The 15727-nt window shown below is 40.7% G+C and overlaps 1 protein-coding gene across 1 annotated transcript in view; it reads left to right on the top strand.

The window, feature by feature from the left end:
• LOC103603350 (cytoplasmic aconitate hydratase) overlaps positions 1–13836 on the top strand; it is a 57900-nt gene extending 44064 nt beyond the window's left edge. The window contains exons 10-20 of the mRNA XM_008587843.1: positions 435–535; positions 1487–1603; positions 2575–2734; positions 4006–4141; positions 5666–5750; positions 6666–6822; positions 8133–8257; positions 10379–10483; positions 11184–11326; positions 12981–13128; positions 13537–13836. Of these exons, the coding sequence (XP_008586065.1) occupies positions 435–535; positions 1487–1603; positions 2575–2734; positions 4006–4141; positions 5666–5750; positions 6666–6822; positions 8133–8257; positions 10379–10483; positions 11184–11326; positions 12981–13128; positions 13537–13689 (1430 nt within the window). The 3' untranslated portion in view covers positions 13690–13836. The remainder of the gene's footprint in view (positions 1–434; positions 536–1486; positions 1604–2574; positions 2735–4005; positions 4142–5665; positions 5751–6665; positions 6823–8132; positions 8258–10378; positions 10484–11183; positions 11327–12980; positions 13129–13536) is intronic.
• Positions 13837–15727: the final 1891 nt, after the last annotated feature.

Here is a 15727-nt window from a genome sequence, read left to right as displayed (position 1 = left end):
TCAGTAGCTGGTAGTTTGGGGTGGGGGAGGTGGGTTATTATTTTAATAATAATAATGTGGAGTGCTGAGAGTCCCTACGGCCAGCTGAAGGGAAATGCGTAGGTGTGCTTTGACAATTGGCTAAGGCTTAGGATCCTCCTAATTAAGGGCCACAACCAAAAAAGAGGGGGAGTATCTATAGGTAGAACAGGAAACTTTTTCAGAAAATAGTCACTTTAATAAGAGCAATAGATCAGTTAATAGCCCATAATAAAAAGCAGCACTAAGTAGAGAGTCAAACAATTAGCTTGAAAGCTGAAATATCAACAGAGCTGTTGGTGTGTGTGGGTGAAATGCAGATTACTTATATAATTGCTGATGGAAGTATTCATTCATGGTCTTTAACCAAGAGATATTAACATAGGTTACTTGTTGTTCCTTAAAATGCCATTTAGGTCGTGATGAAAAAAAGGTAAAGCACATTAAAAAATATCTTCAGGCTGCAGGAATGTTTCGAGATTTCAGTGATTCCTCTCAAGATCCAGACTTCGCCCAGGTAGGGGAGCACCTTCCTCAAACATGTGTTTCCTCTTCCTCAAGGCTGCAGTTTTAGTCGTGTGTGTTTTTTTTGGGGGGGGTGCACTTGTGGGAAATTAGTCACTGCCAAGTCAATGCAGGAGGACAGGGTGTTAAAAGGCTAACAAATCAAAAGGATAAGGAAATTGTAAACAAAATGATATAACTTCCTACATTCCTACTGGCCTAATCGTTTTAAGTTGTGTGTGCCGCTTTTTCAAACTACCGATTCACGCCTCTCATGTGGAAGATGGTTGAAAAGACTTTATGAAGAAACTAAAGCTATTTGAAGGCTAAGGCCATCGTTACCATAGACGTGGGAAGAAGTGAGGTGTGAACTTATCAATTAGTTCTACTTATCCCATGACTTCCCTTTATTTTCTAGGGTACAAACTGAATCCTCATTTTTCTAGACAGCCAAGATTGGAGGGTAAACTAGACTTGGGACCCTTGTTTTGTTCATATTACATTGAGGGAAAGAAATATTCCATTAGACAAAGATCATTTCCTGGCACTGATGACTTTAAGGCTGCCTTCCTCCCCAAATCACCTTAGAAGAATAAACGTTTATGTACTATTTCAATAGACAATCCTTCTCAACGTAACACAGAGATAAAAAGCACGTATGAACTGCTTTACAAGGACAGACAAGTGGAAGGCGCTGGGCAGCAACCACAACATCCAGCCTGGTCTTTCTGAGCAGCGACAAGGGTTCCTGCCTGTCCCACACTCCTTAGATACCCACCTTGATCTTGGGAAAGTAATCACTGAAGTGTTAAGACGAACATTAATGTCCTTGTTTTTGAATGTGGTAGTTTCCTTTGTTTACTTGCCTATTTTTATTGTGTTGTTTTTAATTCTCTGGCATACCTCGTGTTTCTTCTTTGTGAGTATAATATGAATTCTGTAATTTTTTCTTTTGAGTAAACAGGTTGTGGAATTAGATTTGAAAATAGTAGTACCTTGCTGCAGTGGACCCAAAAGGCCTCAGGACAAAGTCGCGGTGTCTGACATGAAGAAGGACTTTGAGAGCTGCCTTGGAGCTAAGGTGGGGCCTGGGAGACTCGGGTATGGAAATCCTCCTGACTCCGCCCCATGACCGGTTTCTTAGGCCAGGTTTTCACCCCACTCGATGATGAACCCTGAAGCCTGGTGCTGAGAGTATTTTTTCCCTCCATTCTGAAGTCTTTAATGACTCCTCTGTTAGCTACAGGCCAGGCTGCTTCCTTAGAGCACGTGACCATCTGTAAACATCTCACCTCCTTTCACAGGACTCTCACCATATTGTTCACCGTGTTTACCAGGCTTTGCTGGCCACTGTACTTTTGTTTCTGCCACTCCCCATCTGGTCAGGTCCTGTTCTGTTAGTTCTGTAAGACTTGGTTTAGCTACCAGCTTCTCTGCAACGTAGCCTTAGAATCTCGTAACAGAAAGTCATCTTTCCCTCATTTGAAACTTCATGCCACTTGGTCTGAAACCATTTGATGGCATTCATATTCTTTAACTTACATTGTTGGTATTTTATTTGCATGTGTGATTTCCCTTACTGGACGTACATATGAGAATAGGATTTGTGTCAGACTCACTGTGGTATCCCACAGAGTACCTAGCATAACATCTTGTATGCAGTAGATTTACAATAAACATTTCCCAAATGAGTGGTTAATACGTGTGGTGGATTTTATCTACGGGACACCAGCATTATACCAAACGTTCAGTTATACTGTGTTTGCCTTATTGGTCATGATTAGTTAAATCTGGTCAAAATGGCACCTTTTTCTAAATTTCCGTAAGATTAGAATCAGTATCCTCAGTCATTACGTATCTATTAAACTGTACAGTAATGTCATCAAGTTCTATTTAGAGTAACTTTGAACTAAATTTGTAGTTTTAGCATTTCCATTTTTTAGGTGGGAAGGAGGTATTTGTTATTTTTCTTCCTATAACAAGATATATATATCTCGCATATATATTTTTTCTTCCTATATATAATATATATGTATTTTTTTCTTTCTATAGCAAGGATTTAAAGGATTCCAAGTTGCTCTGGACCATCATAATGACCATAAGACATTTATCTATGATAATAGTGAATTCACCCTTGCTCATGGTTCTGTGGTCATCGCTGCCATTACTAGCTGCACAAACACCAGTAATCCATCTGTGATGTTAGGAGCAGGTAAACAAATCTGAATGCATCCCCATGGTCATGTGGACGTGGAGGTGGAACTCTCCCGAGGTTCTACATGTAGTTCCCTGAACCTTGTCTTTTCCAGAAGTAGAGATTTATTGGCCCAGATATATACACAATAAATAGCATCCAAAGCAAAGTGTTTGAAATAGAATACCTAATGCATAAGTCTTTCTCTTTAGAATTAACAGAAAATAAGTAGAGGAAAACAAAAGAAGCTGAATTTCTGGCAAAGCCTAGAATGTTGTGTCGGACTTTGGAAGGAAAAAAACACTGTCATCATGTCATAGACTTTGTTCTCTGTAAAAACCATGACCAGCAGAATTTAGTACTGTCTTGGGTTTGTTGGCAAGTGCATCCGAGTTAGGGCACAGGGCGCTGGTTGATAAAATGCAGTGCACCTGACCTGTTGTGCAATTCTAGTTAAGTGGTTAACATTTACATGCAGGGTCTCTTTTTTACATAATAAGTTCTCTTGTTTCCAAACTTTTAGTCATCCCTGACTTTCTCTTTTATCCTAAGATTAAGCAGTGCCAACAGTTCTTAATTTATGGACATAAGAGAACTTCTTTGTCTAAGAGTTCATCTGTTGTCACCTAACCTCTCCTTATTTGGAGCGAACCAGTTTTCTTAAGACAGGTCACCAGCTTGTCTGTAACTTTTCTCTCCTTTATACTTTCATCCCATTCATTTCTTTCCTACTTCTGCGATACTTCTGCAGACAGAGCACCCAGTGTTCCAGTAACAGTCTCTGTATTTGCCAAAAGTCAGAAGCCCCAGGAGATCTTGATCTTCCACTTCAAGAAATATCTGTAGACTAGATTTGTATCTCTAGGCTGACTGTATTTCTCATCAAGTGATATACTTTTAGAAAGGGCTAATTCAATTATAATTTTCATCCAAATCAAACATAATGTATTACTTAATTTATTAATTAGCTATTAATTTAAAATTTTCCAAAAATTAAAAACTCATTTTGTAACACATTTCTAAATGATTTTAGGTTTATCTCTTAAAAAAAAAATCAGTACCTCTCTGTCTTTATTTCCATGACTAATTTTGAGTTTGCTGCATACATGAAGTGACTTTGGGCCAGTGAGCTTTTGATTTCTGTTAGATGGCAGAAAGTGCCAACATGGAGGGGGCTTTGTCAGGTGGTGGCAGGAAATGCAGACAGAAAAATCAGTCTTTTTTCTGAAGTGTTCCTGGCATCTGAGAAGGCGGCCACCCACAGTGTGTCTGTGTTTACCATTTCCCAGGACTGTTAGCAAAGAAAGCTGTGGATGCTGGCCTGAATGTGAAGCCTTACATCAAAACTAGCCTGTCTCCTGGAAGTGGTGTGGTCACCTACTACCTACGAGAAAGCGGAGTCATGCCTTATCTGTCTCAGCTTGGGTGAGAGGGAGTTGCCTTTTACATCATTGCTTTTGTTGTATCTTATTGCTCATTCATCTTGCTGTGTCACCTTGTAACACAAGGTGAGCTTATCTGATGGTGTTTAGTTGCGTAGCCTTTTATCAGATGGCAGGTAGACTTAAACCCTTACATTTTAACTGAGTAGGGTCCTCCTCTATGGTTGTGCTAGTTGTTAATCATACAAGGATGCCCTGTAAGGGCATTGCAGAGGCTGAAATTGAGCCTGTGCTATGCTTACCAAGTTCTGTGCTCTGAAGCAGTACTGCCTCTCCTGGAGAACGGGGGCGCCTTTTCTTAGTTGCACCAAGGTATGCTATGGGCTAGCAGTGGCTCTGCAACGGAGAGTCTGTCTGCCTTTTGGCATGGAAATAGTTATTTACCATAGCTAAAAACATTCTAATTCATTGAGGCAACTTAGTTATTAGTTGCAAAATACAGTTTCTCCAGTTTCCATATTATTCTTAATTTGGATGATAAATATTTTATTCTTGTGCCTCATAAAATTAAAGTCCTTAGGATTGTACAATAATGGTAGTGAATGGAGACATTAAATGCTATATATGATTGTGACTTTTAAAAATTCTAGGTCATTCAATCCGACTCCTTTTTAGACATTAAAAATATGAATAGTATTCTTCTTTGATATGCTATATCAAAATGTTCTCAAGAATGAAAGCTTTATAGAAATAGCTCTGTACTAAACTTACTTCATGCGCTACTGTTCCTCTTTGATCAGTGGTCTCCAGGAACCGTTCTCAGCAGCAGGGCTCACTGAAAGTGTAGCCTTTTATCAGATGGCAGGTAGACTTAAACCCTTACATTTTAACTGAGTAGGGTCCTCCTCTATGGTTGTGCTAGTTGTTAATCATACAAGGATGCCCTGTAAGGGCATTGCAGAGGCTGAAATTGAGCCTGTGCTATGCTTACCAAGTTCTGTGCTCTGAAGCAGTACTGCCTCTCCTGGAGAACGGGGGCGCCTTTTCTTAGTTGCACCAAGGTATGCTATGGGCTAGCAGTGGCTCTGCAACAGAGAGTCTGTCTGCCTTTTGGCATGGAAATAGTTATTTACCATAGCTAAAAACATTCTAATTCATTGAGGCAACTTAGTTATTAGTTGCAAAATACAGTTTCTCCAGTTTCCATATTATTCTTAATTTGGATGATAAATATTTTATTCTTGTGCCTCATAAAATTAAAGTCCTTAGGATTGTACAATAATGGTAGTGAATGGAGACATTAAATGCTATATATGATTGTGACTTTTAAAAATTCTAGGTCATTCAATCCGACTCCTTTTTAGACATTAAAAATATGAATAGTATTCTTCTTTGATATGCTATATCAAAATGTTCTCAAGAATGAAAGCTTTATAGAAATAGCTCTGTACTAAACTTACTTCATGCGCTACTGTTCCTCTTTGATCAGTGGTCTCCAGGAACCGTTCTCAGCAGCAGGGCTCACTGAAAGTCGTTTTCTTTCTCGTGCTCCCCTTTTGGCACCTAGGTTTGACGTGGTGGGCTATGGCTGCATGACCTGCATTGGCAACAGTGGGCCCCTGCCAGAACCTGTGGTAGAAGCCATCACGCAGGTAATCTCAGAGGAGCCTGTAGGTCTTCAGAGCTGCTGCTGCTTTTCATACAATGTGTGACAAAAATGCTGGTGATTTTGGGCTGGCCAGTTAGCTCATTCGGTTAGAGTGTAGCCTTAAAACCCCAAGGTCACAGGTTCAGATCCCTGTGAACTGGCCAGCTACCAAAAAGAAAAAAAAATGCTGGTAATTTCAAGAAGGTCCATGGAAGCAGGGGATGTGGTTAAGAGTGCGGTCTTTGAAGTTAAGCTCAAATTATAAGTTTATTAACCTGTTCGTGTCTCCGTTTCCACAACTGTAAGTTGGAGGTGGTAAGAGTATCTGTTTTATACATTTGTGTGAGTTAAGATGAGGACGACCGTAAAACACTTAGTGCAGTGCCTGTCACACAAGTAAGTGTTCAATACATGCTAAATTTTGACTGCCAGAATTGGTTTGGGCTAAAGAATTGTTACCAATAATTTGAAAATTGGTTCAAAGTCAGACACGTCTTTACACAAATGAATCTAAACTAAATTGCACTGGCTTGATATATGTCCACAAAGTTCTTTAGCCTTGAAAAATACTATTTGGTTCTCTTTGCATTAATTATAGAATTTATAAGTCATTGTGGATTCCTTCGGCTCTCAGCTTTTAGTCTTTCCCACCTCTTCTTAGACCTCAGGCAGCAATAACAAGGATGTTGCCTTCTAAACTACCTGCTGTTTTCTCATGAGCAGAAACTACTGAACATTTTGACCCAGAGTATCTCCCACAGGGACACCTGTGTATACCCTTCTCTCCAGTAGTAGCAGAGCACCAGGTGAAAGGGCAGCTTAAAGAGCTACGTCCATGCGATGTGGAAACTATTCCAAAGATGAGAAGTCTAGGCAATCTCTTCTCTTGGTGACCTGATTTTTCCCTTGCCTTACACAGGGAGACATTGTAGCCGTTGGAGTACTGTCTGGGAACAGGAATTTTGAAGGTCGAGTCCACCCCAACACTCGGGCCAATTATTTAGCCTCCCCACCCTTAGTAATAGCATATGCAATTGCTGGGACCATCAGGATCAACTTTGAGAAAGAGCCATTGGGTAAGATTTTGTTTATGTGGCTGTAATTTTTTTTTCTAGTGAATTCGAAAATATTACTGGAAGAAAGTTGCTGCTTTCATTTATAATAAATGGAGCATATACCTTCCAGAGATAAGACAAAGAGGAGAATCTTGTTTTTATTCCCCAGTACATGGCTAAAACATAACTGAAGTAGTTAAAGAAGAATCTGCTGAGGGGAAGGGATGACAAAAGAGAAATGAATGCCAGAAGTGGCAGTGGTTGCTAATCTGGTTTCGTCTGCAGTTCTTCTCTTCCCATCTCCCACTTTCGTCTGACAATAGGCATTGTTTTGGTAAACACTCTGTAGGAACACACTCCAAATATTTCAACTCAAAATTCTGGAGAAATGATGCTTTATCTCTTTTCCTTTGGTCCTCTCACTTGCTATCCATTCTAAGCAGATTAGATAACAGGAAAACAATGCCCCTTAAATTTACTTTTTTAGGAATTCGTAACTTGAGAGGTGCAGTTGATCCTCATTATTTGTGGATTCTCTATTGCAAATTTTCCTACTTCCCCAAATATATTTTAGCCCCCAAATCAATACTTATGGTGCTTTCGTGGTCATTCACAGACACGCACAGAGGGGTGAAAAGTTAGCGTCCTTCAGCGCATGTGTCCCATGCTGAGATCAAACAAGACAACACTCTGCCTTCTTGTTTCAACTCTTGTACTATAAACAAGTCGCACAGAGGGGTGAAAAGTTAGCGTCCTTCAGCGCATGTGTTCCGTGCTGAGATCAAACAAGACAACACTCTGCCTTCTTGTTTCAACTCTTGTACTATAAACAAGTATTTTTTTCACAGTCTATTTAGTGCCATGTTTTTTGCATTTTTATTTTTTTCACAGTCTATTTAGTGCCATGTTTTTTGCATTTTTGTGGTGATTTCACTGTTATGTGGCCCCTGACCATAGTGCTGAAGTGCCATCTGGTGTTCCTAAGCCCAAGAAGGCTGCAGTGTTTAGAAAGGCTTTACTCAGGCATGAGTTATAGTGCTGTTGGCTATAAGTCTAGTGTTAATGAGTCAACAGTATAGGTTAAATTAAGTGTCTTTAAACAGAAGCACACATAAAACAAGGTTATGTATTGATCAGTTGACAAAAATGTGACCAGGGCTCACAGGAACCCAATGCTGTTTCCCCTAGGAGCAGTGATTCAGTATTCACTAGGCAGTGTTCACACAGGCCTTATAGAACAAAACTACTGAGAAGAATGAGATGTGACTGTATGTAATAATGAAAATTCAGTATTAGAAAATTTTTCTCATTAATAAACATTTTCTCCCCAGGGGTAAATGGAAAGGGACAACCAGTATTTCTGAAAGATATCTGGCCTACCAGAGATGAGATCCAGGCAGTAGAGCGTCAGTATGTCATCCCGGGGATATTTAAGGAGGTCTACCAGAAAATTGAGGTGAGGTCCCTTGCTGCCCTCCCCTCCCCAAGGATCTAAGGGAAAGCAGCTCCTATGTACCGTATCTGCAGACCTTGAGACTAAAGGGAGTAGAAACTGTAGAAAGTAACATGAATTTTTTCAAATAACAAGGGAAGTGGTTCTCAGTCATTTTTCTTCCATGATTCACATGTTTGAAAACCCCACACTCCCCAGATGTTCCCAGATTTGGACAAGTGGGTGACAGCCCACATTAGTCTGTTTCTGTTGCTTATAACAGAATACTTGGAACTGGGTAATATGTAAGAAAATGAAATTTATTGCTTACAGTTTCAGAGGCTGTGAAGTCCAAAGTCCAGAGGACACATCTGCTGAGGGTCTTTGGTGGTGGCTTTACGGCATTGCAGGGGTCTCACGTGGCAGGAAATGGTAGAGCAGAGAGAGAGAGACTCTCATGTGCTGTCCTCTTAAAACCCTCAGAACCACGCCCCTGACCACCATTGTAAATTCATTCACTACATCATGGTCCTGCAATCTAGCTACCTCTTCAAGGCCCCACCTTTCAATTACTATAATAGGATTTCCCACCCTCAACAGTTACAATGGGAATAAAGCTTCTAATATGTGAACTTTGAGGGACACAATTCAATCCATCCACAGCACAGCCTCAAGAAGAAAGGCCTCAGGTTCAGCTGTCTGTAACTTCAGCCCTTTCTCAGACACCCTGGGGGTGTGTCAGCTGTGGTGAGGACCCCTGCTGGTCACTATATTGTGTCACTGAGGTGGAGTGAGTTGGTTGAATGCACCTCTCAATGCAGCATTTGGATACTTAAATAAATAAGTAAAGCCACTCTGTAGGAAGTGTCGAACTGCTGAAATAAAACTTTCTGTGCATTTTACAAGTAGGAGAAAATGTATGGGGCTCAGTATTACTTTCTGAGTCTTTTGGACGTTATTCCTTTCCCTGCTTGCTGAGGGAAAGCTGTTAGGCTGACCCAGGGGCTTCTGACTGGGGCTAGTGGTTTGAGATGAGAGCAGAGCCGTCTGGAGAGCGTGAAACGGGCATGGTGTCCACACACTGCACCTCCCACAAGCTGCCGGGGGAGTGACATGAGGGGGCTCGGCAGACCCTGGGTTTAAGGTGTTTCTCCAAAGGCTAAGTTAATGGACCTGTGGAGAATTCAAGCCACTCCGAGTGCATAACAGCTGTCATTTGCAATCCAGCTTCCATGTAACCTGGAAATCCTTTCCCAAACTACAAAATATTCAAAGAGTAAATAATTTCCCCTTTGGTACAATCTGGATTATTATTTCATGAATTATTTATAAGTATCTATATGAGTATTGGTTATCTATTGCCTTACAACAATTACCCCAATACTTAATGAGTTGGAACAACAAGCATTTATTCTCTCAGTGTGTGTGGATCAGGAATCCAAGTGCAGCTTCACTGGGCACCTCTGCTTTACAATTGCCTCTGCCAATCAAAAGGTCATCGGGACTACAGTCTGTGGAGGAGGATCCACTTAGGCTCACTCATGTGGTTATTGGCAGGACAAAGTTCCTCACAGGCTGTTAGCTAGAGACCTCCCTAAGCACTTGCTACATGGGTCTGTTCACAGCTCACAACATGGTAGCTGGCTTCCATCAGAGCCAGGAGACAGAAGGCAGAGTCTCTTTGTAACCTAATCTGGGAAATGAGTCATTAGGTTCAGCCTACACTCATAAGAGGAGGGGGTCACCTAAAGGTGTGAATCCCAGGAGTGGGGATCATTACCACCATCTTAGAAGCTACCTGTCAGAATGCATATGTATTTTTAAGTTACATAGCATGACATAATCTTAGTATAAAGAAACTCTTTTGTGACACTGTTTAGAATAAAAATGATTTTTATTGTGCTTCTTAGCTTGAATGTATTTTTTGCATTTGCATATTAAATTTTCCCTAGAATGGAATGTGATTTGATCTGCCTTTCTTTTCCTTTTTTTTAAGACTGTGAATGAAAGCTGGAATGCCTTATCAGCCCCATCAGACAAGCTGTATATGCTTCTTAGCTTGAATGTATTTTTTGCATTTGCATATTAAATTTTCCCTAGAATGGAATGTGATTTGATCTGCCTTTCTTTTCCTTTTTTTTTAAGACTGTGAATGAAAGCTGGAATGCCTTATCAGCCCCATCAGACAAGCTGTATTTGTGGAATCCCAAATCTACATACATTAAATCACCACCATTCTTTGAAAACCTGGTATGACTTTTTATTTCTTAACAAAACAGGTTCTGCAAAAGGTTTCTTTCCTTATAAAATCTACTTTATTACCCCATACCCTTGCTTTAACTACCTATTTCATTAAAATTTTGCAAACCCAAGCAGATGGTGCTGGGGAGAGTCTTGGAGGCTATACATTTGGCTGTAGTGGGCCCTATGGCAGGGCAGGGGCACCCTGGTAATTAGGCACCACCTGGACATAGACTCAGTAAAGTCTGAGGGACTGTTCCAGGAGAACATCTCCAGGGTTTACCATATTGAAATTTTATACCCATAAAAATGTGGAACATGTTTTCCTGAAACTGATGATCAGGAAGTCCTTGCTCCCCTGGTGGGTCCTCCTGGGAAGGGATGGGCGTAGAAGTCAGGATTCCACTTGTCCTTAGCATCTGAGGAGTTCTGTGATGTGAAGAGACAGAGTGTCATTTGCAGCTGCATTCCTGTTGCTTTTGAAGGAATAGTGCCAGTATTTTGCCTTCTCAAGGTTGAGATATGAGTTTTGAGTAAATTTAACTTACTTTTCTCAGCATCCCTGATAAAAACCTGAAAACTAGGATTTTCTGTGCACTGATGTAGAATTGTCGTCTGGTTCAGGTCCATGGACCACTACTGTGGAGACTCACCTGGGGACTTGTTGGAGATAACCTAGCAAACGTTGACTTCTTGTATTCTTTGCTAGACTTTGAATCTTCAGCCCCCTAAATCTATAGTGGATGCCTATGTGCTATTAAATTTGGGAGATTCAGTAACAACGGACCACATCTCTCCAGCTGGAAATATTGCAAGAAACAGCCCTGCTGCTCGCTATTTAACTAACAGAGGGTAAGTATGAGTGAGATAGGAAAGACTAAAGGCAAAAATGGAATAAATGGAGCAAATGAGGCCAGTATTTCTCTTTTTACTTGGTCTCTTTAGAGTCGACTCTGGTTTTTCACCGAACTCTGGGGCTCAAAAACCAATTGCTTTTTCTTAGCAGCTTCTGTGGGAGAATCCATCAGCCCAGGAATCCTAGCAGGGGGAAGGGGAGAGTGACCTTTTTGAGCAAATGTAAGCATTAGGCCCAATTGTCATCCCTGCCCCCAGCCTGTCTGGTTGTTAAATTATAAGGTTCTGCTTTTAACCTGTGGCAAGCCTGATAGAACCTGAAGGGCATTGCCATATCCTGGTTGAGAGGCATAATGTTTATAGAGACCTGCATCTATTCATCAATCCTTCAGTAATATACTGATATTAACAGATATTATACCAGTATTATCTACTGTTATGTAATAGATCAATATTAATCAAGGTCAGTGGTTCCCAAATCTGATTTTCCATGAGAGTCATATGGAAAGATAAAAATTCCTGGTTTCTATCCCCACCTCCTGAATCAGCTTCTTCATGGATGGACCCAAAGCAAATGTGAGGAACAGAATCCAAACACCTTTTTTTGATGGTGATTCTTCACCTCTTTTGAGACATGAACTCTTTAGGGAATTAAATGAAAGCAAATACAATGTGTTCCCAGAAAAATGCACAGACCCACAGCATTTGGATTTCAGGGGTTCCTCGACATGGTTACCTGCTCCTGAAGGCCATTCATAAACTCTCAATCCTCAAATTAGATCTAACCATTACATCTTATTAACACTCACATCCACCCCTGGTATTTTAAGAAACAGTCCAGTGAACTGGTCACTGTGTTAATTGTAAGATGTTCTTCCTGACATCACAAAGTTTCCTTTCATTGGGGCCCACAGCCGAGATTTTTCTGTGGTTGGGACCAGAAATAGCTGTTCTGCCTCTTTGGCACTGCATTGACTTCCGTCTTATGAGAGCTGGTTACACTGTCCGTTGTGTTTCTTCACTTTGCATTGAGTTGCTGATAACTCAGGGACAAATTTGAACCTACTTCTGGTTAGTTTATACAACATATTTTATATTTCCCCTGAGTCTTGGCTCCATCTGATTTGCCTACACTTGTTATTCTCCGTTGTGTTTCTTCACTTTGCATTGAGTTGCTGATAACTCAGGGACAAATTTGAACCTACTTCTGGTTAGTTTATAGAACATATTTTATATTTCCCCTGAGTCTTGGCTCCATCTGATTTGCCTACACTTGTTATTCTCTTTGCTTCTATTTTCTTACTTATTTTTAATCAAGCTTTTTTAGCTTGTATGAAGGCTACTCCACTGAGTAAGAAAAGTAAATACTCTTTCTTAAAAAGTTCCTCTTGATTTTTCTACCCAGATTTGAAAGACCCTAAGTTGACCCCAGGAGATCACTGGTTTCCACTTTCTTCATCTCACCTCTCACCTCTCACCCTACCCTCAGTTGAAGCTATGGGAACAGCTTTTCTGCCTTGGAGAACAAGCTTAGTAGACATGGAGAAATAGCTGGGTTTATGGGTTTATGTTTTATTCTTTTCTTGGTGTAAGCAGAGTTTAATCTTTGCTCGCTTCGCTAAGGCAGCTCCTCTCCTGCTTGCATTATTAGCCTGACTCCACGAGAATTCAACTCCTATGGCTCCCGCCGAGGTAATGACGCCATCATGACACGGGGGACATTTGCCAACATTCGCTTGTTAAACAAATTTTTGAACAAGCAGGCACCACAGACTATACACCTGCCTTCTGGAGAAATTGTGAGTAGTTTCTTCTGCTTCCTTCAGAAAGTACTGTTTGTAAGGCTCTGAGAAATTGGATATTTACACAGTTACTTTCCTTTTGGTTTTAGTGTTTCTTCACAGTCTTATCCTACCTCGGGCTTCCTATTGTCCTTGCCAGGTGTCCATTTATGTGGAGTTATCACTGATAGAGAAGCCCTTTAAACTTAAAACCTATACCATGGTTTAACTAATCTTGTTTCCTGGGAGTTGAGCTCAGTTGAGCCTTTGAGTGACATTTCATCAGAAATGTTGAGTTGAGCCTTTGAGTGACATTTCATCAGAAGTGTTTGAAGGGGAAATTCTGGGATAAATTAGAGGATATTTATCAAGAAATGTTATTGTATGACTTTATTAAAATTTAATTTAATTCACTGTACACACTAGGAAAAGAAGGAGTGCAGAGGCCCTTGGAGGGCTGCTTGGATCCTAAGGGCGCCATTTGGAGTTGGCAGATTACAGCTGGATGGCTTGTTCACAGATGGGAGGTGTGGTAGATGGGGAAAGCCTGCACTTAGAGTCAGACAAGTCTGGGTTTAAGACCCAGCTTCACTTCATCCTCGCTGTGGAGGCTTCGGCAAGTTACATTCTTCTGTAAGCCTCATTTTTCTTATCTGTGAAGTAGAAATAATGCCTACCTTGTAAGACTCTGAGGCTTAAAATAAACAGAATGACATGGAAAACCTAGCATAGTATCTGCCGCATGTAGTACATCGTCAGTGTCACTTCCCTTCCCAGTGAATGCAGTCAAACTGCCTGAAAACTATTTAACCTACCTGAGAAATAACCCTGCAACTCATTCAAAAAATAGTAATAGCTAATATTCCTGTGGAACTTACTACATTCCAGGTACTCTTCTAAGCTCTTTGCATAATTGATTTATTTGGTCCTCATAACAACCCTTTGAGGTAGGTACTGTAGTTATCTGTGTTTTAAATTGAGAACCTGAAGAATAGACGGGTTGTATAACTTCCTGAGGTCACACAGTAGAAAACCTGAGATTAAAACCCAAGGAGTCTAGCTCTGAAGTCAATGCTCTTTACCACCACGTGTACTAACTCACTTATAACTGATTGTATTTTTGGAAAGCAAACTCTCTCTTCATAGATAATCATTGGTCACCAGGACATAGCCCAAGAGATGGTTGTTTAATGAATAGCAATTATAATAAACTATTCCACACACTATATATATATATATATATTGAATGATGGAATACCCAAGAGAACAAGGGGAAAAACTTGGAGTTACAGTCTTTGGACCCCCAATAAACTGTCACAGTGAACCTCAAGTATTTACAAACCCTGCCATGATTGGAGTTATAGTCTTTGGACCCCCAATAAACTGTCACAGTGAACCTCAAGTATTTACAAACCCTGCCATGACACAGAACTTCTAGTCCGATGTTTAGTGCCTCATCCGAAATAAGGAGACAAAATCAAAACAGGCATTTGAACCAAGACTTTAACTTAAAAGGCAGACCTAGACAAAGAACAGGGGGATAAAAGTAAAGAAAACAGACAATGCAAAAAAGTACAAGAAAACTTTAAGAAAAAGAATTGTCTTCTCAGAGAGATGAGTTAATTTCCTGTTGCTATAAAGTAACAACCAGAAAACAAGAAAGAATTCTATAAGTTAAAAAAAAAAAAAGACGCCCCCCCCCCCCGCAAATTCAAAGGAAAAGTTGATTAGTTGAGAAAAATCTCCTGGAATATAGAACAGAAAGACAAAGGGAAAATCAGAGAAAAAAATGTAAGAAAATTAAGGGCTGAACTCAGGAGACCCAACATCTGACTAAATAGAGGTCCTAAAAAGAGAACAGACAAGATGGAATAGAGGAAATTATCAAAGAAATAACACAAGGAAAATTCCCCGATTGAAGGATCTGAGAATTGAGATTGAAAAGGCCTACTGCGTGCCCAGCCAAATGATTTTAAAAGACCAGTCCAAGCCACATCATTGTGAAATTAGAAACAACAGAGGTAAGGAGAAGACCTAGAAACTTCTGGAGGGGGGAAAACAGCTTACATGCAATGACAGGAGACCAGAAGTGCTCCAGACTTCTTGAGAGCAACACTGGAAACTTAGACTGAGGAAAATGATTTGCTCCCACAGCTCTCTGCCTGTCTTACTGGCAGTCAAGTGCAATTAAGTAATGACACATGCAGATATTCAAAAGCTTAGAAAATATCCATCCCTCAGTCCTTCTCTCAGGAAGCTACTTAGTGAATGTATTCCACCAAAATAAGAGAGTAAACTGTTCCAACTTGGGACCGGACCAAGAGCGACAGGAGTGATGTCTCCATGACAAAGATTTTTTTTTTTTTTTTTTTCCCTTTCTGTCCTTTTTCGTGTCCGGCAACGGGATCGCAACCCTCAGTGTCGCGCCCGTACCGGGACCGGCAACGGGATTGCAACCCTTGGTGTTGCTCCCGCACCTCACTCAGCCAGTGAGCGGGACCCGGTCTGTATGTGGGATCCGAACCCTCGGCGGGAGCGCCACCGCGGTTCCAAGCGGCGCACTGTAGCAGTGCGCCACCGGGCCGGCCCATGACAAAGATTTTTAAATGAAAGATTG

This window comes from Galeopterus variegatus, unplaced genomic scaffold (genome assembly GCF_000696425.1).
Source record: "Galeopterus variegatus unplaced genomic scaffold, G_variegatus-3.0.2 Scaffold4568, whole genome shotgun sequence".
In the NCBI taxonomy this organism is placed as follows: Eukaryota; Metazoa; Chordata; class Mammalia; order Dermoptera; family Cynocephalidae; genus Galeopterus; species Galeopterus variegatus.
The sequence above is the reverse complement of the archived record's forward strand: the minus strand, read 5'-3'. Positions and strand labels throughout refer to the sequence as shown.